This window comes from Mesoplodon mirus (assembly GCF_964341445.2).
Source record: "Mesoplodon mirus genome assembly, chromosome: 2".
Lineage (NCBI taxonomy): Eukaryota > Metazoa > Chordata > Mammalia > Artiodactyla > Ziphiidae > Mesoplodon > Mesoplodon mirus.
The window spans coordinates 122,546,931-122,571,344 of NC_138977.1; the positions used below are offsets into that span (position 1 = coordinate 122,546,931).

At 42.3% G+C, this 24,414-nt stretch overlaps 1 protein-coding gene and 1 long non-coding RNA gene across 5 annotated transcripts; one reads left to right on the forward strand and one right to left on the reverse strand.

The window, feature by feature from the left end:
• Positions 1 to 22: 22 nt before the first annotated feature.
• Positions 23 to 9,739, forward strand: LOC309798727 (ATPase PAAT-like). 4 transcript variants are annotated; one of them, XM_082611284.1, is made up of 5 exons: positions 23 to 332; positions 1,269 to 1,472; positions 2,293 to 2,365; positions 4,709 to 4,915; positions 9,218 to 9,739. In XM_082611284.1, exons 1-4 carry the CDS (start codon positions 169 to 171, stop codon positions 4,865 to 4,867), a joined length of 600 nt encoding a protein of 199 aa, XP_082467410.1. In that variant the 5' UTR covers positions 23 to 168; the 3' UTR covers positions 4,868 to 4,915; positions 9,218 to 9,739. The 4 variants fall into 4 exon arrangements, with proteins under 4 accessions (XP_082467410.1, XP_082467409.1, XP_082467408.1 ...); XM_082611283.1 differs by lacking the exon at positions 9,218 to 9,739 and adding an exon at positions 8,049 to 8,460; XM_082611282.1 differs by lacking the exon at positions 9,218 to 9,739 and having other exon boundaries at positions 4,709 to 5,073.
• On the reverse strand, positions 7,065 to 24,355 carry LOC309798735. The gene is made up of 2 exons (XR_014293228.1): positions 24,205 to 24,355; positions 7,065 to 7,400 (listed from the first exon to the last, which is right to left on the reverse strand). It is a non-coding gene; the product is annotated as an uncharacterized lncRNA (long non-coding RNA).
• Between the last annotated feature and the right edge of the window lie 59 nt (positions 24,356 to 24,414).

A 24,414-nucleotide genomic window follows, 5' to 3' on the forward strand; every position in this document is an offset into this window, starting at 1 on the left:
CGCGTTAACGGTAGTTGGTCTCTCCCGACCCCGGCGAGAAGCCGCGGCTCTGGGGTTTGCAGCCAAACGAGGCGGAAGTCGCTCTGTTCCTTTACAGTCCCTCAGTCTGGTGGAAATTAAAGAGCTGTAAGAGAGGTTCCGGAGCTGGCCTGGTGTGTAGGTGGCCAGATGGAGACCGAGACCGTACACCCGCCACTGACCAGCCGCCCGCCGCTGGCCTCTTCCTGGAATGCCGCATGCGGAGCCCTGGCCCAGAGTCTCCATCTCAGCCGGTCTGGTCTCGGCGCCCGGGACGCAGACTGGGAGGAGCTGCGGGCGCCGCCTGCAACCGGGTGCGCCGGGCCGGCGGGGACTGGGGTTGTGCCTGGGGAGCCGGGAGGGGAGGCAGGGGTCGTGAGGGGAGAGGGTCTGGGCCCGGAGCCGAGCCGGTGACCTGAAGACTCGTCATTTCACCCCCTTCTCCCTTGTGTCCGTCACGTCGGCTCCTGAGGCCCCCTGTTGGGATCAGAACCGCCTTTCTATCCCGAAACAAAAACCTACTGTCGACCAAAATAGGCATTAAAAAAAAAATCCAGGGCTTCCCTGGTGGCGCAGTGGTTGAGAATCTGCCTGCCAATGCAGGGGACACGGGTTCGAGCCCTGGTCTGGGAGGATCCCACATGCCGCGGAGCAACTAGGCCCGTGAGCCACAATTACTGAGCCTGCGCGTCTGGAGCCTGTGCTCTGCAACAAGAGAGGCCGTGATAGTGAGAGGCCCCGCGCACTGCAATGAAGAGTGGCCCCCACTTGCCACAACTAGAGAAAGCCCTCGCATAGAAATGAAGACCCAACACAGCCATAAATAAATAAATAAATAAAATTTTAAAAAAAAATCCAGATGTCGAAAATCTTCATCAGCTTAGCTTTGAAAATGGCACACTTTGTTCCTTTATTCCATTCTGCACCGCGCCCCACCCCCACCTCTGAACTCTTTTCTAATGTACACTAGCTGCCCAGTACGTATATTTCATTAACTGGACAGGCAATTATAGGAAGTCGCTTAGAATGTATTACAGAAGTCAAGGGAAAAGAGAGTGGAGAGCCCCCACGTCTAAAGCATCATTTCCTTAGGAATTCTGTATTGAGCATTTCGTCAGTGCTTTGCAAGGCGCTTGGACTCCAAATGCACATGTAAATGAATAGGATAACATGTCAACCCCTGTGGCCCATTAAGTGGGTTAATGACAGTGTTCACAAGAACTGTATAATATTCTTCATTTTCTTTTCAGCGAGGATCTGGTGATTTTGAAAAGGAACGTGAACAGCCAAGATGAAAACCCCTGCTTCCTTTACCTGAGATGTGACCCTCCTGGAGGTGAAGAAATCGTTTCTATTGGCATTTTAAGTTCAGCAAGAAATATGGAAGTATACTCAGGAGAGGAGTACTGTGAAACCAGTAGGGGCAAGAATGTTTGTAATGTTCTGGATAACAGGTTTGTGACGTATGCGTGTGGAAGTGTTCTTCTGAAGTAGTGTTTTATTTTCTGGAGCTTTTGCAATATTTATTGATTCTCTGACATTGGTGCCAGATACTAGGGGAGAGAAGATAAAAACATACCAGCAGACATAAAAGTTTAGACCTTTAGGGATCTTAAAGACAGTCTAGATCAGCCTAGTTGTTTTTATAAACGTGGAAACTGAGAGCTAGTGGAAGAGAGAGAAGTTTGTAAAAGATCATAGCTAGTTCGTGGAAGACTATGATCAGATGAAGTTCTGGTAAGTGTTTCTTGTCTGTTTTCTTTAACTCACAACGATCTGTTTTCCAAAAATTAAGTTGTCTATCAGTCTGGAACTTTGAACATTTTCCTGTAGGAAACTCTTTACATACAGTGCGTGAGCCCAACACTGTGGCATACCAGCATACTTAACCCATTTTTATACTTCTTGATTTTTTTTTCTGATTTCTTACAAAGATTCTGACCTAATCTCTCCTTAATATGAATCAAAATATGAAGTGTTTTATATACCATGCATGTTGGACATAATGGGTATGTTATTGAGCTTTACAGTGTGCTCTGTGCTACATAAGTATACATTTGATATCTAATTTAATTTTCTTATACAGCTAGTAAGTGGCAGATGTTGTCTTTGTAGCCAGTGCACTTCAGCAGGAAGTCCCAGCTGTTTATGCCTCACCAGGGAAACTGAATCCAAGGATTTAAATATTGTCCTGGAAACTTTTAATTTTAAATGTAACTGTTAAAAGTGATAGTGTGTGAAATTTTTTATAAATTAAATCTTTTTTATTTTTAGTGAACATGAAAAGATTATTTTGTACAAAAAATATCTAAAATTGGAGTCTTCCACACATGCTTGTAAAATAAAGGTAAGTCATTCCTAAATTTTAACTAATTTGAAAACTACAGTTTTTCTACTATATATACTTATTATCTGTAGGTTTGGTAATGTAGTTAGTCCACCTTGGTCCCTGGTTTTAGTTCAGAAATACTTAGTAAACATGTAAAAAGAAATTCTTTTCTAAAAAATTGTCAACCTCTTTCTTTTAAAATTTGAACATTTATTATTTATAGCAATGTCATTACATGTACTATTGATAATACAGTGGTATTTTACTTTTAAGCCTTGAAAAACTGAGATGAAAAAAAAATTTTTAATCGAGGTATAGTTTATTTACAATAATACATAAGTTTAAAAGATTTTTTTATCTTTATATAAAACTTAGGTGCCCAAAAAAAGCACAAGCAGTTTTGGTCCCAAAATATGGAGAAAGATAGAATATAGTTAGAGAAGTTTTGGACAAGGGCACCACAAAGTTAAAGGGATTTGGACTCCTGTTTTCAGCATGAAAAATATTGTTAAGGTGAACTTTACTGATGTCATCAGATCTAGGGAAAGGGTACAGAGCTGGAAATCATAAGCCCTGACTATTAAGTGAGCTCTCTTGCTGACTAGCAGAATAACCTTGGGCAAGTTTCTTCACCTGTGTCGGACCTACTTCATGGGTAATATTAGGGGACTAAGGAAAATAAATCTTGGATTAATTATTTTTATCTCTAAAATTCTATGCTGATTATTACTTACAGAATAGCACAGAACTGATTATCCCAAGATGTTGTTTTAGGTGTATATACTAATAGCTTCTAAAGTCATTTAAATAAGGTGATTCATTCATCCAACAAATGTTGGAGTGCCTATTGATGCCAGATACTGTAGTTGGCATTTAGGAATTGGCAGTTATGAAATAAATTGGAATGGAGCTCTCACACTGCTAATATTATAGCAGGCAAGACAGATAATAGGTTGACTCAGTGTGTAAAATAGGTACTACATTCGCTAGTGAGAAGGGCTTGGGGGTTAAAAAGCAGAACAGGAATAATATGGAGGTTGGAATGTGGGTGTTTACATTTCATGAGGTATTTACTTACTTATTGATGACAGTCACATCTTTGGTGCCACACTGCGTTCTTAGATCATGGGTCTCTATTCACCTGTGTCTTTGTGTGATATATGGGTTTGTTGTGTCTCTGAAGGTGAATGGTGTTTGAAACTGTGCTGTGGAAGTACCAGGGAGTGAAAGAGTGTTTCATTTAGGGAAATCCTTGGGTTTGTATGAAGGCTTCTTCTGGGCCAATAGTATATGTAAGTTAAAAGTAATAGTTACTGATGCATATGTTTGAGCACTTACCCAATGATATGTACTGGAAATTTTAACACATAATCCTCATAACAACCATGTGAACTCATTTTACTCCTGACTCAAGTTTGGTATTTGCCCATGGTCACCCAGGCAGAGCCATCACTGAACTCAGGTCTGTCTGATTCTAAATGCTATTTTCGTTCCACTTTGCTACTTTGTTGTCCTACACCACACATGAAATGTCTTTTGGTCTAGAAGCATGGACAACCTGAAGAAGCATAAAGCATTGGAAAAGCTACTGGGATAGAAGCCAGAAGAGCTAGGGTCAAAGCTTGACCTTTATTTACTCTTTTCACAAGTTAGAAAATCATCGTGAACTCATCTTTTCTATATGTAAACCATTGTGCTCTCTTATGTCATCTGGACATTCTCTTAAAATTCCTTTAGAATTCATTTTAAATTCTAAAATACTGACTTATATTTAGTATTTCAGCAAACACTTTGCATGGGTTTCTAGAGAGTCTTATTTTGTATTAAATAATATTATAGCAAGTTTCAGTATGTTGAGGTTTCAGATTGGTATAGTTTATCCTTAATTCCTTAAACTATTAAGTAAAACATTACTTACACTTAATTTTTTAGTTGCAGTAAGCTTTTTAAATTCATGCAGCACTTTTTAGCCTTTTTCTGACTATGACTAGAGAAAACTTAAAAATGTACTTGAAGTTAATTTTCAGATTCTTTTTTTTTTTTCCTTTCCCTTGCAGTACGCGGGCCTCTCGCTGTTGTGGCCTCTCCCGTTGCGGAGCACAGGCTCCGGACGCGCAGGCTCAGCGGCCATGGCTCTCGGGCCCAGCCGCTGCGCGGCATGTGGGATCCTCCCAGACCGGGGCACGAACCCATGTCCGCTGCATCGGCAGGCGGACTCTCAACCACTACGCCACCAGGGAAGCCCTAATTTTCAGATTCTTGAATGCTTCAGTCTTACTTCAGTAGTAACAAGAAGTGACCTTAAATAATGATTGTTTTGATTATCATTATTAATTTTCCTGAACTTTTGTTTTATATTAGTTGCTCTCCTTTGGTGAAAAGCAGTGTGTGTTCATCAGTAAACTTGTGGTACACATGAGGCCAATTTCAGCAAATTCTTCAGCAGGCTGTCCTGCTCTAGGATCAAGGATAGACCTGGACAGGGTCCAAACCATCATGGAGGCCTTGGGGTCAAAGTAATCACCTGGAGCTCCACAACTGATGAATATGGTTAGATTCCAGCAGCAGGTGAGTAGAAATGGATTTCTTTCCAAATACCATTAAAATTCTTTAAATAATGGATTCTTACAAAGACATGTGGTGACATAAATTTTTTCCTTTCAACTTTTATTATTTTTTTAACAATTTATTTTGGTTTGGAATTCTTTTTTTTATAGGTTTTAAATTTTGTGTTTATGTTATTTATTTATTTATTTATTCATTTATATTTGGGTGCGTTGGGTCTTCGTTGCTGTGTGTGGGCTTTCTCTAGTTGCAGTGAGCAGCAGCCACTCTTCATTGCAGTGGCCTCTCTTGTTGTGGAGTGCGGGCTCTAGGCGCGCAGGCTTCAGTAGTTGTGGCACGCGGGCTCAGTAGTTGTGGCTCGCGGGCTCTAGAGTGCAGGCTCAGTAGTTGTGGGGCACGGGCTTAGTTGCTCCGTGGCATGTGGGATCTTCCTGGACCAGGGCTCGAACCCGTGTCCCCAGCATTGGCAGGCGGATTCTTAACCACTGCGCCAACAGGAAAGCCCCTTGTTTAATTCTTATAAATCCAAAACCTGTAAGTTCCAGTTGCAGTAGATATTGAGTTGAAGGAAACACAATCTACTCAGAAAAAGTGATGAAAAAGTAGTTAAAGGGAGGTCCCAGTAATAACCTCCCAAAACAGTCCATCCCACCCCCATTTCCTCCATCTCCGATTCCTCAGAGCCAAACCTCATCAGACTCACCCCTTCCCCAGGCACATCCAGCCTCGGTCTGTGTCTCTCTTTCCCAAACCCTCATGTCCATCTGCTCTGCCTCTCTCCCAGCAAGCGAGAACCCTTCCACTTTAGAAAGAGCGAGGAGAGAGTAAACAGACAGGACAAAGATATTTTCTTCATCAGATGATAGAGGGAGGGAGAAAGGCAGGGAGCTCTCATGCATTAATACTTTTTGACCCATAAGAATTAGATTGAATGGACTCTCCTTCCCAGGAGACGTTTAGGCTAAAGATCCATCCGACGGCAGCCTGACTCCACCAGGCCACTGGCTGTGAGGCAGTCGTTAGTGGGATCACATAAGTGATGCCAGGGAGGCACATCCTGGCGTCCTTTTTCCTGTCATTTCAGGAGGATGTGGAGGGGTCATTTCTAGTCTCTCCGGTTCATTTTCCAGTCCGCTGCATCCAGGAGACTACCCAACAGACATCCAGTGTGTTTGGGAGACCAAGGGGATAAAAAATTCCGCATAGGGGCTTCCCTGGTGGCACAGTGGTTGAGAGTCCGCCTGCCGACGCAGGGGACACAGGTTCGTGCCCCGGTCCGGGAAGATCCCACATGCCACGGAGCGACTGGGCCCGTGAGCCATGGCTGCTGAGCCTGCGCACCGGAGCCTGTGCTCCGCAACGGGAGAGGCCACAACAGTGAGAGGCCCGCGTACCACAAAAAGAAAAAAATTAAATATGTGCTATCAACATTTCAAAATTTTTTTTAAAATAAAGAACAAATTGTGGTTACAAATGGAGAGTCTATGGTTAGAAGGGGGTTCCAGAGGCTCAGAGGAAAGAGCGGGAACAGAAGGGAGCAGACGAGCAGGAGTGACAAGGGGTGCAACCCTCCTGCCTACTGCTGAGACCAGGAGGTTCTGGGCTTCACCATTCAGCGGGAGGCTCCTGTTTGCAGTTAAAGACACTGACAGCTGAGTCAGCAATAATCAGTGTTAAAGTGATCCAAAAAGAAGAAAAAAATCTGCTTCTGAAGATTTGCAGGATAGCAGGAGGAGGAATCTCAGGTTTTTAAAATGTCCTTTTGACACCACAGAGCTCAACCCCATGACTGCACATATCAGGCAACCTCAACCCAGAGGTAGCCCACCTGGCTGTTCTCCCTCTGGGATGAATGCAGTTTCCCTCCAGGGCAGTGTAACAACTGCCCATGGTAGAGTAGCTGGATGAGAGTGAATGAAACCCTTAGAAGGAGGAGGGCCGAGCGTGGGAAATTTAGCAGGGTCTGAAACTAGAAACACTCTAAGATCAATATTTTTTTTCTGGGGTTGGATATATAGGTGTGTTTTCTACTCTAACTCTCCTTATATTGCAGTATAACTTTATAAGCTAGCTGCCCCAAGTCCCAAAGTGGGTACTACACAAATTTCAGTACTTTTATAACAAACAACAACAATACTGGAGGCAGAGAGGATTATTTTCAGTATTTCATTTATTCAAAAGTACATAACTATGTTACATAGTACATCATATAACGTAAACCAGAGAGACAGAACTTGACTTGAATAATAAAACATTCTACTAAGAAAGAAATACTGCTCACAAAGATATTTGTGCCCACCCAAGTCAGATTCCCTCGTATGCATCACAGAAGCACCATGACAGGGGATCAAAGCCAGCATACAAGTTACATTCATCACAGCATCGGAGGTTGCGATAAGACCCATTGGTGATGGCCGCAGTGACCTTGTCCTGGGTGACCATGGCTGGATCATTTTTTCAGGCTGAACAAATAGGTTCCTTTGGAACTCTTAAGAAAAGACATACACAGAGCATAGGATTAGAATTTTTCTTCTCAGTCCATTTGTTACAACTTGTGAAAGGTATCTCAGAAGCTTAGGACTGGAGCCAATCAAACACATGACACCAGCCCAAGAGTAAAGTGCTCTGCCCCCGTCCCAAGTTCCTGTCTAATCCCTTTCTCTCCTAACATTGCCAGAAATGTAAAATCAGGTTACAGCAAAAAAGGGAGAGTGAATTGCAAGTGTGGGTCACCCAGATGATCACTGCAAGTCCTCCAAGTGCAGAGCATGACAGGTGCCAAAGTCAGCCGTCCCCTGGGTGCTGGGATTCACCTTCCAGCACACAGGCATAACTTCCCTAGAATGGGAAAACCACTGCTTCTGTTTTGTTTGTTTTTTCTCCCCATTATTAGACAAGGAATCTGAGACATGGAGAAACACAGTGCCTTGATCAAACACATACAAGCAGAGGAGGAGCTGTAAATAAAAGGCAGGTCATTGAAAGCTTGATGCAGGACTCTGTTCAACAACTTATGCTGCCTCCTTGGAACGTTAATGAATGGGAACACCACTGCTCCTGACAACCAATCTCCCCCATATTTGAACGTTCCTTTCCCCAAAATCTAATGCTCACTTTTCTGATCTACACTTGTTAGGCAAACCCCAGGATCTTCACACAACTCAGCTTCCCCCAAAGTCCTATAGGCCCACCTCACTGTCCCCAAGGCCAAGGACACACTGAGAGCTCCCCAACTCAGGCAAGAGAAGATCAACTCAGCCCGTCCTCTAAGTGAACACAGGCAGAGAGACTCATTCACACAGTCTTCAGTCTGCAGTGCTGTGGAATTAGCCAGCGGACGGTAAACTCAATGAGGCCAAGTGACAGCAAAGCAACACAGAGCCACCTGGCTGAGAACCTTCTACTTATGAGCTCACAGCCCCAAACAGGAAGGCGAAGAAACCAAGATTCTACACGCACTGCCTTTGTCGTCTCAAACCCTCCCGCTGTTCCTGACCTCACCCAGGGTGCGGCCATGGGGCAAGGAATGACCCTACTCAAGCACAGAACCCCAGGATCCCATCTGAGGGAGTGTTAGCCACTCTTACCCACATCACTCACTTCAATGCGTTGGTTACTTTGTAGTAAAGACAGAAGACAGCAGCAGTCAGCACAAGCACAGCCAAAAGGATACCGCCATAAATGCACAGCGTAATTATCACGTTAATGTTCTGGGAAGCTTTACCTAGGCAGAGAAGTGCAGGCAAGCAGTGAATGTGGTTTCCCTCCCCACAGCCACCTAGCAACCTCAATATGCTTCCTTCAGTGGAGGAAGAATGAACCCAAACCACAGATCCTTATGCGTGTAAAACACAAATGAGTCTTCCTGGCGGGGGCGGCCCAGGACCCTAAGCTGGCCCAGAGACGGGGGAAAGGGTTCATTTCTAAATGAGATGGGACTGAAATGCAAAGTCCAGAGAGAAGGAAGGAAAGAAAGTGGGAAGAATCTTTTTCTCTCTTTCACATGCAGTAAAGTGCAGCTGTAAATAACCAGCCTGCACTTGAGCAAATGGTTTTATTCCCAAACACCTGGGCCTCCTGAAATATGTTCCCTTTCAGAGTCAGAATTAAACCCTTGCCTGTACATCAGGCTTAAAAATCTTCTATGGCAATTATTAAGGGAATGACTTTTTTTAAATGTTATGTTCAAAAATACTAAGAATATACTAATCTATTTTGTAAGCGATATGTGTTTCAGGAAAAGGAAGCTTTCAATTCTCCCTCTGACAACTGCCATTTTTCCTCCTAAACGCTAAATCTTTCCAGGAAGTCCCATTTGTGTGGAAGAAGCAATTTGTTTAATCTGACTCCCTGAAACTGGGGAAAAGTGAGCCAGAAGAGAGGAATAAACAATCGAACTGCCAAAGCATACTTACGAGCATCTAAGCCATCAACGCTGGATAAATGCTGACAGTTTAAAAAAATTACAATTAAAATCAACTTCAGGGAACAGTGCATCTTATCGGGAATTTCTCAAACCCTTAAATTGAGAAAGAAAATTCTAATTATCCTGTTAGGAGTAATTGAGATAGAAGTTTGAAGAGCTCGCTTTTAGAAGCACAGTCTCCACCAGTGCAACCAGAATGGACAACCACTGTCCATCTCCAACTTGTATGACTATCAGGCCTTAGGCTGTGTGACATCACCTCTTTTGTCACCAGCTCTCTTTCATGGAGTTCTGAATTCCATTCCATGTTCAGATATATTTTAGCACCAATGGAAATGTGAATGCCCCAATACTATTTTAAATCATTTAATTTCAATCTCACCTTTTCAGATTTTGTTTCTCTCAGAGGACCATTTAAGGCTTGACTGTTAATCAAAAGCAAATTTGGGGGGGGGAAGCGAATTTGGGATTTCAATAAAATAAAAAGACAGTGATGTGGGGAGGCTAATATCTGAAAATACCCATATCTAAAAGTACAGTCATAGAAGACTGGTTAGACTTTATGTTTTAGCAACACAATGAAATAGTATATACTTGTAGCTTTGAACAGGATTTGGATATAGGTTCACTGACTTCAGAATATTATCCTAATTTATAGTTAAGACAAAAAGATTTCAAAAAGCAATTTGAAGAGGATATCTGTTCTAAATCGGGTTTCTGTGATTTCAAGGTACTCACACCAGCAAAGCTGGTTCCATTAAATGAGGGAATTACTTTAACTACAAAGGGTTATTCCTTGCTGCTCTGGCCAAACCCTGGGTGAGGTTACAAACTGCAGGGGAGATATAACCCAAAATGGTGGCATAAGATCTCTGAAAATTCTCTCCTCTGTAAAAGCAATGAAAAATCTGGCAAAAAAAGAAATTGTCAGAATCAGGTTTTTCTGACTCTGGATACTAACTCTAAGCTTTCAGCAGCTCAGGAAACATTTATTTAAGAACTGAATCTCAGTATTGAACAGCATGCTTTGTGGCACTGTTCCATCATTCACTCTCCAGCTCTATGGTAGCCTTATTTTCAATAGCCTAGATTCCAACGCAGCCACCAGAGGGAGCAGAACAGAGGTAGAGCCCTTTCAGAGTCTCATTCCCAAAGAACTGTCATTATCTGACTCATCTGCTGGTTTTCTGGAAGACGTCACTTGCTTGCAAAGCTATTTGCATTTGACCTAACTTGGAGTCCACTCAGTGCAAAAAGTCTTCTCCTCACAGAACTTTGGACAAAATGTTTTAACTTCCTGGCTCTTTGAGGCATTGCATTATTTGGGGCAACTGACAGACTAGCCAAAAAGCTTAAAGGAAAAGCTGGTAAATTAGATGTTCATAGGAGTTTTGAACAGCTCTGACATATCTGTGGGAGTCTAGAAGTCCATGCACATGTATAGAGCTGTGTGCATGCAGGGTTGTGAGCATGCTCAAGAAAGACATGAGATGGCCCTATGCATTCAACCCTGGCTGACCTTGAAGCTTTTCCCAAGCAGGAAGTGAAGGCAAAGGCAGAGTTTTCAACTGCTTGGCTGATACTGTTGAAGGCATGCCCCAGTAGGCACACAGAACCCCTCATGAAAGACTGGGAGGTATACTGGTTCCAGGCATTTAAGGTAATCTTAAATGCTTAGTAGCCAATCATTAGCTGACTACTAAGCTAATCAACAGAGACTTCAGTGTCCACACACAATAAAGAATACAGACTTTACAATGAATTAGTTGAGAAAAGTCACTAAACAAACAACAACAACAAACCCTGGAGAGTGGGGAGAACCTGATTTCTAGAGGTGCTATGTTATATTATTTTTTCTTGCTTCTTTTTGGCCGTGGTGTGTGACTTGCAGGATCTCAGTTCCCCAACCAGGGACTTAACCCAGGCTATGACAGTGAAAGCCCGGAATCCTAACCACTAGGCCACCAGGGAACTCTATATTATCTATATTATTTTAAATGTGCAGTTCTCAACAAAAGAATGAAAGATATGCAAAGGAACAAGAAAGCATGGCCCATAAAAAGGGGAAGGAGGGAAGCAGTCAATAAAAACTTTCCCTGGGGGGGGGGGATAAATTGGGAGATTGGGACTGATATATACACACTACCTTATATAAAATAGATAACTATTAAGAACCTGTGGTATAGCACAGGGAACTGTACTCAATACTCTGTAATGGCCTATATGGGAAAAGAAATCTAAAAAAAAAAAAAGAAAAGAAAAGAAAAAGGAGTGGATATATGTATATGTCTAACTGATTCACTTTGCTGTATACCTGAAACACAACATTGTAAATCAACTATACTCCAATAAAAATTAAAAAAAAAAAAACTTTCCCTGAAGAAGCCCAGATGTTGGCTCTACTAGACAAAGACTTTAAATCAGCTATTTTAAACATGTCCAAAGTAAACCACTTCTTTTTATTTTAATATTTATTTATTTATTTATTTGGCTGCACTGGGTCTTAATTGCAGCACACGGGATCTTCATTGCCACGTGCAGGATCTTTTAGTTGTAGCATGTGGGCTCTTAGTTGAGGCATGCGGGATCTAATTCCCTGACCAGGGATCAAACCAGGGACCCCTGCATTGGGAGCACGGAATCTTAACCACTGGACAACCAGGGAAATCCCCAAAGTAAACCACTTCTAAAGAACTAAAGGGAAGTATGAGAATAATGTCTCCAATAGAGAAGATCAATAGAGAGAGAAATTATTTTTTAAAAGAACCAAATGGAAATTCTGGAGTTCGAAAGTACAATAACTGAAAAAAAATTCACTGGAGGGGCTTAACAACAGATTTGAGCAGGGAGAAGAAAGTGAAGACAGGTCAATTGAGATTATCCAGTCTAAGGAACCGAAAGAAAAAGTAAATAAAAATGAACACGGACCTTCCAATTTCCACTCCAAAATGTAAACAGCTCGGGAACTGTCATCCTCAAAACAAGAAAAAAAATTGGAATAAACTGAAAATCAACAAGTCTTCTTAAGTTAACAAGAGAATTGAAGTCACATGGAAAATAGCCACCCCCAAAAGTTAAGAGACAGGTGAATACAGAGAATCATGGCATACAGTACACCAGGAGAAGTCACTGCTGGAGCCAGCAATGGGTAGGAACAATTAAATAGTAATTGATGAATTGCTGGAGGCTGAATGAGGACTAGCTTGAGAGAGAAAACAAAGAAAAACAACAAAACAAAAACAACAAAACAAAACCAAAATCCTCCTGGAGGCTGAGTTTTGTTTTGTTTTTGGTGGTGGGGGACACACTTTCATGATTGCTACCTCTAGGAACTCAATTAGGTTCTTATGGTAAAGACTTTAGAAAAAAAACCCTCGTGCTTTGGTCTCCAATGACACCACATTGGAGGTGGCTTTGTTACTGCTGGGAGATAAAGTCCTGAATTTCCACTAGGCTTCTTCTAGTATCACCGCGTCAGTTAGGTGGAACAGTGCCTCATCTCCACCAGATGAGGGTGGAAGTCCAGACTTCCCAAGGTCTCCACTGACACCACAGGGGCTGGGAAGGGATGCAGGTCTCAGCTCTACTCAGGCTTCTCGGGCACTAACCTGAGAGAGGGGGTTGGGACACCTCTTTAGAGCCTGGTGAAAATGGAAGTCTAGTTTCTGCATGTAGTCTCTGCTGTGGGGGACAGGAAGGGGTGGAGAAGTGGGACCACAGTTTTTTCTGTGGCATTTGGCTGGAACACAGCAGTTATTTCCTTCTTTCTAGGCTGCCTGTTTCCTGGTCCTTTGGCTAGAAACAGCAGGCTTTTGTTGGGCTTTTTCTGTCTGCACCCACTGGTGTTTCCAGGTTGCCAGCTTCTTCGGCTCCAAGTCTGGAAATATGAAGTGAAAACAAAATCCAGGGCACTCACCACCATGTTTCCTTGGATCTCAAGATTACTAAGCTTGTCTGTTTTCATCTCTCCATCTGTCAGAGTCTTATGTTTGTTTTATATGTTCAGGGTTTTTAGCTGCAGTTAGTGGGAAGCATAGGGAAAGGTACATCTACTCCATCTTACCAGAAGCAGAAGTCTCTCATGTGGGAGATTTTGACATCAACCCTCTACTTAATGACCAAAGCCACTGTGCCAACCCTGCTTGTCCGACCCCGAGAGTGAATGCTTCCTTAAATTGTGCACCCCAGGCACCTCACGTGTGTCATCCTAGACTGGGCCCTGTCATCTCATCACAGCTTATCTTTCCAGCCTCATTCCCCACTGCATTTCCCCACACCCAGTGTATTTTCATGCCTGAGTTTTGGCTAGATGGCTCTCCAGTCTCTCTCCTCCTCTATCGGCTGAAATACTAACCCTGCAAAGCTTCCCTAAAATGCCATCTCCTCTGTAAACTTTTCACTGATTCCCAGCTGCCCCCCATCCCATGTTAATTGCTCCTGTCCCTCTGTATCCATGACCTTTGTTTGTACCTCTCTGAAAATTTGACTTCTGTTTGCCTTAAGGTTTTCCAGCTCCTGCTTTAACTCTGAACAGACATTTGTCTTGAGTAAAGGAACCTACTATGCTCACACTCACTGAACCCAGTACTTTGAGTTAAATTAACTGTGGGTTTCCTTCTGCTTTTTATCTCACTCAAAAATGTTTTATTTTTCCAAGTTTCTTTTCTATTCCTTCCTATTGAAGCAGCAACGATTCTGAGGGACACAGTCTTGAATATGGTAAGTCATGATTAAGGAGGTAGGCTATGTTGACTTTCCTTACAGAGCTGACCACTTCATCTCTTGGTTTCCTTCTATTCCTGTAGTTACTTGACTGTTGAGTTACTTGATGACTCTGTACGTTTAAAGTGTGTTTTTTCAAGGTGTAAGTTTCATGAGGAACGAACTCTGGACCCCCAAGTATCAAAAAGAGAGCCCAGAACCCATTAGGTGCTAGCACATGTCATGGACGATGACTCAAATATGAATTTTATCAATCTGGTAACACCTTTCCCCACCTGAGCCTCTAAATTCAGACAGAGCAATAAATTCGGACATAGCAATTAAGCCCTGACCAGTATTATTTCATTTATTGATAAGGATATTTCACATTGTGTTACCAACATTAAACTATTGGCCTGACCATTTCTAATGTGTTTTAGTAACAGCTTTCTAGAGATGACTAGGAGGAAATAGCTAAAACCTCTGTTTGGCAGATGAGGAAACTGAAGCTCAGAGAACAAATGACTCCCTTGGATCACTTAGCAAGTCACTGGCAGGACTGGAACCAGGGCCTGCTTCTGTGATTTTTCCCTCCAGCCCCTGTCCTCCCAGGTCCAACACCTTTCCAGCCCCCTGCCTTCTGAAACCGTTTGAAATGATATGCTGTTTCCTATTTCTAGTCCCCCCAACTCTATATCCAGAGACTTTGATTTTGACTCTGAGCTGAAAGATGGGCAAAGAAATCCAGCTGCATTTCATTTAGGGAAAGGGGCTGGTTACTATCATTATGTTTTCATCCTAAGAGCTATCTCATTGGCAATTCACGTGGCATGACTAGTCAAGAGTACTGGGGCTGATGGGGACCAGGGGCCATGTGTTCCAGATGACAAAAGGTAAGCAGTAGCTGTATTCAGAATCAGTGAGCTGAACTCTGTGATGTGATTACAGGGGCTTGTTTTCTCTCTGTGGGAGATTCTTTGTAATTCACACTCAAGGCCTTTTACCCAGGTCAGTTATTTTGCCAAGTGCCCATCCTGTGACTAACACCTGGGTCAGGTGGGTGCACACCCTCATACCTGCAAATTGTATCTATGGTGGCAGAAAGCAGCCCAGAGCCAGTCTACTGGGAGTAACCCTGTGAGGCCCCCTTACTTGGCCCAAGTGCCAGCTCTGTGCCCCTTCCATAGCTCCTCCTGCTCTGCTCCTGGGATTCTCATCTTTACCTCCAGACACCTGCATGGCTGAGGGCCTTGCTCATGCTGCATCATCCTGTCCACAAACAAGATGACGGGTATATTAATGAGCAATGGAGGAGTCCAAGACCAGGGAGTTTTTGGTGCAACATATTTTTCCATGAGGTAAAAATTAACTCGTGTAGATTTTTCCATTCAATTTTTTGTTTAATTCATTTTAATTTAGCTTAAGGATAAATGTTTATTGAGCTCCTACAATGGGTCAACACTTTTAAGATGGGGATAACAGTAGTGCAAAAAACAAAAAAATGAGCAGCCTTCTCCCTGTATCTTCATGTGTTCCTTTCTCTGTGTTTGTCCCAATCTCTTCTTATAAGAACACCAGTCTTATTGGATTATGGCCCACCCTAATGCCCTCATTTTAACTCGATTACCTCTTTAAAGGCCCTATCTTCCAATACATAATATTCTGAGATACTGGGGGTGAGGACTTGAACAAGTGAATTGGGAGAGAGGGGGCACAATTCGGCCCCAAACAGGTATTTTCATGGGCAATTGACCCCCTTTGTCATTTGAAATCCAAAGCTGTTGTCAGGTCAAGTCACTCTTCTTGCATGGCTACCCTGAGACTCTTGCAATTCCCTTGCCCAGGTTAATACCTGAGAGGTAAATCATTTAAATAGGCCATTTTCATGCAAATATAGGTAAAGCAAGACTTAGCGTCTCCCCAGTTCCCACATCACCACTTTCACATTCTTAAAGATAGTTCCATTTCATGTATTAGACAATTAACCCAGAATTTTAGTTTTCTGCTCATTCAGACAGGGTCTCTCCAAATGCCCTCTGAAGACACACATTTCCAAGGTGGTTTTGAGGAAAAGCCACAAGCGTAGACAAAGCTGAATTCTTATCCTACCTTAGTCACTCTATAACTTTAGCTAAGTGACTTAACATCACTCGACTTCAGTTTTCTAGTCTGTAAAATGGGGATATCACAGCCTACTTCATACTATGGCATGATGGTATTCTGAACATGAAGCACCTGGCACAGGCTTGGCACAAAAGAGGTGCCCAGTAAATGCTAAGTGTCAATTTCTTCTTCCCTTGCTCTCCCCATGCTCTGATCTCTCTCCTCTACTTAAACAGCAAAAATAGTTTGTATTGTCCCTAATAACATCACCATTCCAGAATATTTGGAAGCCCCTCTTCTCTTTTATTTCCTAGTTTGAGAGTCAAATGGAGGTCACTTCAATAACATTTAATTAAGGTAATAATATAGTGGTTCTCAAAGTGTGCCTGAGGCCAGCAGCATCAGGAGCAGTATCTGGAACTTGTTAGACATGCAAATTCTCAGGCCTCAGCTCAGAACTTCTGAGTCAGAAACTCTGAAGTGGGACCCAGCCATCTGTGTTTCATCAAGCCCTCTAGCTCACTGGAACGCAAGCTTATTTAAGGAACCACTGATCTATGTTTAAGAACATGGACTCTGGAGCCAAGATGCTAAGATTTGATTCCTCTTCCACTTTTCATTACTATGTAACCGTGACTTAAGTGACTTCTCTGGTCATCAATTTTCACATCTACTGAATTGTAAGACTTGTAAGACTCCCTATCCAATAAACCATTAATGTCTCTGTGTCGCTCTCTCCAGGCTCTTTCTTCAGTCTCTCGGCTGGGCAATTACAAGGTCTGCAGGTCTGGAGGGCACAGCCTAACAAGCACGCAGCTAATGATGAAGTGTACTTATGTCCTCACAGAGTAAGCCACCAAAATTGATTTCTCCTTCCTGGAGCCCTTGGGGAGAAAAGCATTTATGATTTCTCTATGTAAAGAAAGATAAGTTTGGGACTTCCCTGGCGGTCCAGTGGTTAAGATCCCACATGCCGCACAGCCAAAGGAAAAAAAAAAAAAGAAGAAAAAAAGATGAATTTACTGGAAGATTCTTTAATTGCATTTAAAAAATCTGTAATGAAACCTAACTTGTGATTTGTAATCACCACATATAAAAAAACAATCATTTTCTTTTATTTTTATTTTTATTTTGGGGCCTCACCACGCGGCATGTGGGATCCTAGTTCCCCAACCAGGGATCTAACCCTTGCCCCCTGTCTTGGAAGCATGGAATCTTATCCACTGGACCACCAAGGAAGTCCCCGCATTTTATTTTTCTTTCTTATTTTTGGCTGAAGGGTAATGCCTTGATGATAAGGGCTTTTAAATTATTTACTTACTTAAAATCAACTCTTATCATAAGAGCAATACATGTGTGTTACGGAAAAATAAGAAAGCAAAGACAATTAAAAGAAAAAAATTCCATAATCCAATCTACTTATGAAAAATAGCTGTTAACAACTTCATATATATATATATATATATATATATATATATATAAATAAATAAATATATATATATATATATATATATATATATATACACATAAAATCATGGGTATCTTTCCTATAGATATGCCTCAATTAAAGAATTAACTTTGGGGCTTCCCTGGTGGCGCAGTGGTTGGGAGTCCACCTGCCGATGCAGGGGACGCGGGTTTGTGCCCCGGTCCAGTAAGATCCTACATGCCGCGGAGCGGCTGGGCCCGTGAGCCGTGGCCGCTGAACCTGCGCGTCCGGAGCCTGTGCTCCGCAACGGGAGAGGCCATAGCAGTGAGAGGCCCGCGTACCGCAAAAAAAAAAAAAAAAAAAAAAAGAATTAACTGTGGAGTAATCCTTTGTATGGGTTGTATGGGTTTACAAATGTGTGTTCTCTTTAATATTTTACAATAATGAGCATGCCATAATTAACACTTTGATACACAAGTTTATGCATATATCTGATTATTTCATAAGAAATAAATTCTTAGAACTAGAATTACCAGGTCAAGTTCCACATATTTATAGTGTCGAACTGCTCTGAAGAAATGTGGTACTAACATAATCTTCCACTTAAGAGTGTATAACAGCAAATGTTTCTCCATGTTATCTCCAGCAGTGGATAATTTAATTTTAAAATTTCTGGCTGTGGCCTTTTGAAAGGAGAACTTAACTGATTTCATTTGAAACCCTGGTTCAATTTTTTTTCCCCTCAGCCTCAGTCAAATTCATTTGCCAAACATAGTAAAATGAAAAGGGGCAAAGGGACAAGGCTTCCTAATGCCTCCATCATGGCAAATGGCTTGGCAGCTCTGAGGGCCAGCAGTCTTATAATTCTGGTCTCTCACACCATCTGATGAATAAGTTTCCTGCTGGCCTCCAGGGATACATATCAATTCCAGCCATATACAGATTTATGTGAGAATATTGCAGCTGTATGACTGGTTTATTAGCAGCAATTCCCAAAGAGGGAGTGTTCCCTTTACCCCACTCGTTCACCGAAGGTCTATAGAGAGTACTATAACTAAAGCCCTTCACTGGGGTATCTCAATACACAGCACAGAGTAGGCACTGAGTAATTAATTACTCGTGGAATTGATAAGACATTCTTGCTTTGCAGTTCTGTTTGTTAAGATCATAAATGAGTCGATTAAACCTTCTCTGCTCTTCCCCCAAAATGCAAATTCTTAAGAGTCAAAGGACTGACCTGGATGAAGGTGAGTAGCAGGGCACTGTCACACACCCATAAGACAGGGTGAGACCCGACTGATTCTGCTGATAAAGATAAAACAATCCACTTCTAGATTCAGACAGTTTATTATTTACAGAGACAGTGAAAGATGTGCCAAATCCCTGTTCCACACTCCAAAAAGGATGAGACCAAAGCAAGAGAGGCTGAATGCCTGCAGTGCAAGTTGTGGAGTATTTCGATGCTGAGGAGTCAGGTCTAGCCTGTAGCTAAGTGGTTTTATATTCTGAAGTCTTATTTTGGAGGGGGGAAAGGGGCGGGGAGGGGGCAAGGCAGAAAGCCTCAGAACTCATCAGAATCCAGAGACAATGAGAAACTGTCTCACGACAACCTCCCAGAGGAGAGAAGGAAGCGACAGAAGGTCCTATAACGATTCCTTACAAGCCTCTCATCGTCTCTTGATCTAGGAGTACGAAGCATTCCGCCAAAACTCAGAATAGCTTTTGCTGGCATGGCCTATGTGGAAAGGTGCAAGGATGCCAAGACACAATGACAGTGGGATTGTTTTTTAATTTTCTCTTTAATAGTACAAATTGTAATAGTACAAAGTTAATAGTACAGAATAGTAAAAATTCTTTTTAGTACAAATTCCATTTGTAAGTACAAGCCCACTGTTTAGTATGGTCCATGAGCTAAGAATGGTTGAGCTAAAATTCAAAATAATATTTCATGACACGGAAATTACATGAAATTCAAATGTCAGTGTCCATAAAGATTTTGGAACACAGTGATACTCATTTGTTTAGAAGTTGTCTATTTTTGCTTTCATGCTACAACAGCAGAATTGAGTAGTGTCAATAGAAAGTGGCCTACAAAGCTTAAAAGATTATCTGGCCCTTTACAGACAAAGTGTGCCAATCCCTATCTAGCACCAGATATATCCTCTCAAATTGCTACACCTCCTCCTTTAATTTCTATTCAACCTGTTGTTCTTTTGTTGTGATTTTAAACCAGCTGTCTCATATATACACTACTATGTATAAAATAGATAAATAATGAGAACCTACTGTATAGCACAGGGAACTCTACTCAATGCTCTGTGGTGACCTAAATGGGAAGGAAATCTAAAAAAGAGGGGATATGTCAATATGTATATGTATAACTGATGCACTGTGCTGTACAGCAGAAACTAACACAACATTGTAAAGCAAATATACTCCAATAAAAATTAAAAACCAGCTTCATATACATATGAAAAAAAAAATAAATAAATAAATAGACCAGCTGTCTCAAGTCCCAAAGTGGATAATATAAAAACTTTTTAAATAAAAAAGTAAAAGAAACGTCACCAGAAAAGGATACAAGAGTCAAAGAAATTTTTTCCATAATTGCATATTTACTGAAAAATACATCAGAGGTAATGTAAATATGACCTTTTAAAGCAAATGAAGAAATAAGAATATACTTTAACTGAAATTCTAAAAAATTTTACTAAAAAGAAATTAAATGTAAACCATAAAGATATTATAAAGATATCTGTTCCCAGCATTCCCAGGTTAGACTCCTTCACTTTGGTCACAGAAGCATGTCAAGAGGTAATGGAGCCTGGCATAGACAGTACATCCTTCACACAAATGAATTGTGGCAGGGGGTGGCACAAGGGAGTTCACCTGTATTTGGTGAACTGCCACAATATTATTCTCTAAGGCTACATAACAAGTATCTAACAACTAAAGGGTTAGGAGATATCAGATTTTTCAGGATTATCTTCTTCCAAACTCTGTTATATGCCTTTTGTGTCAAAGTCATTGCTTTCAATATTTTTCTTCAATGCTCTAAAGATATATTTTTTAAAAATTAGATTTGTGGAGTTTTTTCTAAGTCCATTGGTTACATTCATCAGGGGGTTCTGTCTGGAAGTTTTCTACTGAGGCAAATCATACCATGTGACCTCTCTCAATTCCTATCCAATCCCTTCCTCCCCTAACTGTTTTATAAAATGCAATGAGGCTGTAATAAATCAAGGGGAACAAACTGCAAACTTGTCACCATATTGCCACTTTCTGACCTCATCAGTGACTAACCAACTAGACCTTAAAGGCTTAAAAGGTGCCTATATTCTACCATACCCTAAGATAGTGGTGGGAAGATGGACAGTAAGAAGAAGCTCTTAATCTTTTTGTGTCATGGAGAAACTTAGTCTGGTGAATCCTATGGACCCTTTCAGAATAACACATTTAAGTATTTAACATAAAATACATAGGATTACAAATGAAATCAAGCAAACTGAAATATTTTAGAAACCAGATGTATAATATAGTAGTATATGTGCTTCTTTACAATTAGATTCAATGCCCAGAATACTGACGGGTCTAATAACTACCACACACAAATCATGGCACTCTAGAGTTCATTATATAACTATATGTATTTGTCAAAAGGCAAAGAATTATACACTAAAATTTGTGACTCTTTATGTTGACTATACCTTAATGAAGCTGACTTATAAAAATTTATTGTGGTAGTCTAATAACTATAAGTTTGAGGTTTTGATAAAAATTTGAGACAGCTCTAAGAATACTAATGTGATGTGAAAATGTCATTTATTTTAGTGACAAGGCGATGGGTGTTTCTAAGTCTACTAATTCTACTGTGGCTAGCTTTACTAATCATTAAACTGTTACATTTCAGTAGGAGGTTAACAAAAATAAAGATGGGAATATCTTTCCCAATTTGGGTTGATGGCCCCCATGAAATATATACACGGAATGTATACACACAGTACACAGAAGGTAGTGAGACTAGAGAGTAGTGAGACTACTTGCAGAGCAGAGATAAACAGAGTATCTGTGGACATAGCTGAGGATAAGCAGCCCTTAGGAATCAGAAGGGTCTGCATGCCATAGTCATGCCTCCGGCTTACTTACTCTCACGAGGACATCCAGTCCTCAACTTATATGCAGCCAGCCCAAGAATTCTCCAACAGTAAAGAACCAAGAGAAGTTACAGAGGTCTACTTCCAAGCTCCCAAGTTCTTCATGGGCATGACATTCCCCTGTATCACAGGTGCTAGCTTTGCCATGGCAACACCAAGCATGCCGCCAAACACCTGGCTACAACTAGGAATGGATCCTCCTGGTTCAGTCTAGGACCATATCCTTCCCCAAACCCCAACGTCCCATAGTCCAGTAAGGAGTCAGTGGAAACAATGGGCATGAAAGCGATGCGGGGGTGTTGGGCCAACAAGGAAGGGCTTCTATTGTTATCCCTATCAATTCCATACAAAAACCCTCTACCAGGTGTGAAATACTTCCTAATTTCCATAAGTATACACATGGTAGGAAACACAAATGTGAGAATTGTTTTATAAAGTCCCAAACCACAAGAGAATTATAGTACCTAAAAAGTGTACTTCAGAGGAATTAGTGATTAATTCTGTAGCACAGTGGAGGTCTGTACTTGCTTTTGAATATGAACAGAATTTTCCCTGTTATCCAAAAGGAAAAGCATTGGAGAGGGAAAAGCATGTGCAAAGGTAGAGGAGAATGGGAGGCAGGCAGGAGTAAGAGTACCAAAGGCTTTGTATGCCATGCTAATGAGTGATGTGACTCAGTCTGGCGCAGCAAACACCAGAAGGATCAGAGGGCAATGCAGAGGATGAAATGGAGGTAATTAAAATGAAGGCTAGGGAATTCCCTGGTAGTCCCGTGATTAGGACTCCCTGCTTTCACCGCCGGCGCCTGGGTTCGAGCCCTGGTCGGGGAACTAAGGTCCTGCAAGCTGTGTGGTGCGGCCAAAAAAAAAAAAGGCTAAAACACCAATAAAGAAAATCCTGGAACGTTTCAGCTGAAAGTCGGTGCTAGAAAACAGAAAAGGCAGAGATGGAGAAAAAGAGGAAAGTTTTCCTTAAAAAAAAAAAAAAAAAAAAAAAGGAGGGGGGAAATCAAGACAGTGATTTATTGGATATATAGGAATAAAAGAGGGAGGACCACCAAAGTCTTTATTTTTCTGACCTATGGTCTTTCAGCTTTATTTAAGGAAGCCAACATCCAGTTGTTAATATTGATCTTGCTCATAAACTGCAGGTTGCTATTTCTGAAGAAGAGCCAGTTTTCCTTTGGACTGTGCAAACACTCTAACATGGATCAAAGTTACCTTACGACCACAAGAGGCAGGACATACATGACAAATACACTGCTTACCGTTAAGTCTGGGGGACTAATCTTTGCAATCATTAAAACCAGAACATTTACAGTTAAGGACTTTTAACTTTATAAATTCTGTACCTATCAGATCTGTGGTAGGTTTCTCTTTCAACCTTCCTAAGTCCATCTAACAAACACTCTGGATAATTACTTATAGAAAAATACATTAATAATTTTTCTAGACCACTCCACAAGTACGTAAAAAGAAGGCAAAAGAGCACTGTATTCTCATTAGGTAAATATTCCAACATAACAACTCAGATGATAACTTAAGAAAAAGAAAATAAAAATTACTTTGCCCAGAAAACCCGTAGTAGGAAATAGTAAGACAAAACTAACGTGGGGCAAGATTTCTTTTTCTTTCTTTCTTTTTTTTTCTTTTTTTCTTTTTTTGGCCATGCCACACGGCTTCCGGGATCTTAATGACCCGGCCCGGGATGGAACCCAGGCCACCGCAGTGAAAGCCCTGAGTTCTAACCACTGGACGGCCAGGGAATTGCCATAGCAGAGTTCGACGTCTATTTCCTATACAGAACACCACCAGAACTACAGAAGTGACGGGCCAAATTTGCAGAATGCTGACATTACTAGTGTATTTTACTCTACTTTGCACTTCTTCACAAGGTGCGGTTGAAAGGGGCAGAAAGGCATCATAGGCCTTCCTATCCCGGGGGCATCTGGAAAGAGCCACCCGCCCCCACTTCCCCGGACCCAAAGCTTCAGGGTCCTTCAGGTCCAGCTCGCATTCTGCTCCACCGCAGACCCGAGGCCGCCGTCCTGCTCGCTCTTCTGGGGCCGGGAGGGCAGACCCCACCCCCCTTCGGGCGCAGGCCTTTCTCCACCTTCCACCCGGCCCGGGGGACACGAGGGCGGCCCAGGCCACCTGACAGGGCGAAGCCCCAGGGCCACAGACCTTCCTCACACACCACCCGCCCCGGCCCCACACCAAGGGCAACACCGTCCCAACCTCCTCCTCAGCTAAAGCCGAACGACCGGCACCCACCTGACACCCTCGGAGGAGAGAACGCGTGTATGCAGCGGGCTGAGGACTTTCTGAAAAGCCGACTCCACCGCCTGGCCGCCGCGTCCCCAGCCCCCCGCACCCCACCGCAACCTGCGGAAAGGCTCGGCGTCCGCGCCACAGACCCGAGGGTCGGGACGAGGTCCTTCAGGTCTCGAGAGCCACGACACCACACCTACCACACCCACCTCACGACGTACTCTCCTCACCGGACCGACCCTGCGGGTCAGTCCAGCCACCAGCATCCACACGACATCTCCGGGGCCAACGTCAAACCACCACTGGGTTCCCACGCGCACAGCACCACGGCTGCGCACAGCCCAGCAGCTAGACCCAGGCTGTCAGTGCGCATGCGCCGGACTCCAGCTCTCCCCCCGCACCCCGCAGATTTTGAACGC

Bases quoted from the DNA above. Each gene is read 5' to 3' on its own strand.
- LOC309798727 (XM_082611284.1), top strand. From the start codon at position 169: ATGGAGACCGAGACCGTACACCCGCCACTGACCAGCCGCCCGCCGCTG. The intron at 1,473-2,292 runs GTTTGTGACGTA...TTTTATTTTTAG, and splicing joins TGTAATGTTCTGGATAACAG to TGAACATGAAAAGATTATTT. The intron at 2,366-4,708 runs GTAAGTCATTCC...GTTTTATATTAG, and splicing joins CACATGCTTGTAAAATAAAG to TTGCTCTCCTTTGGTGAAAA.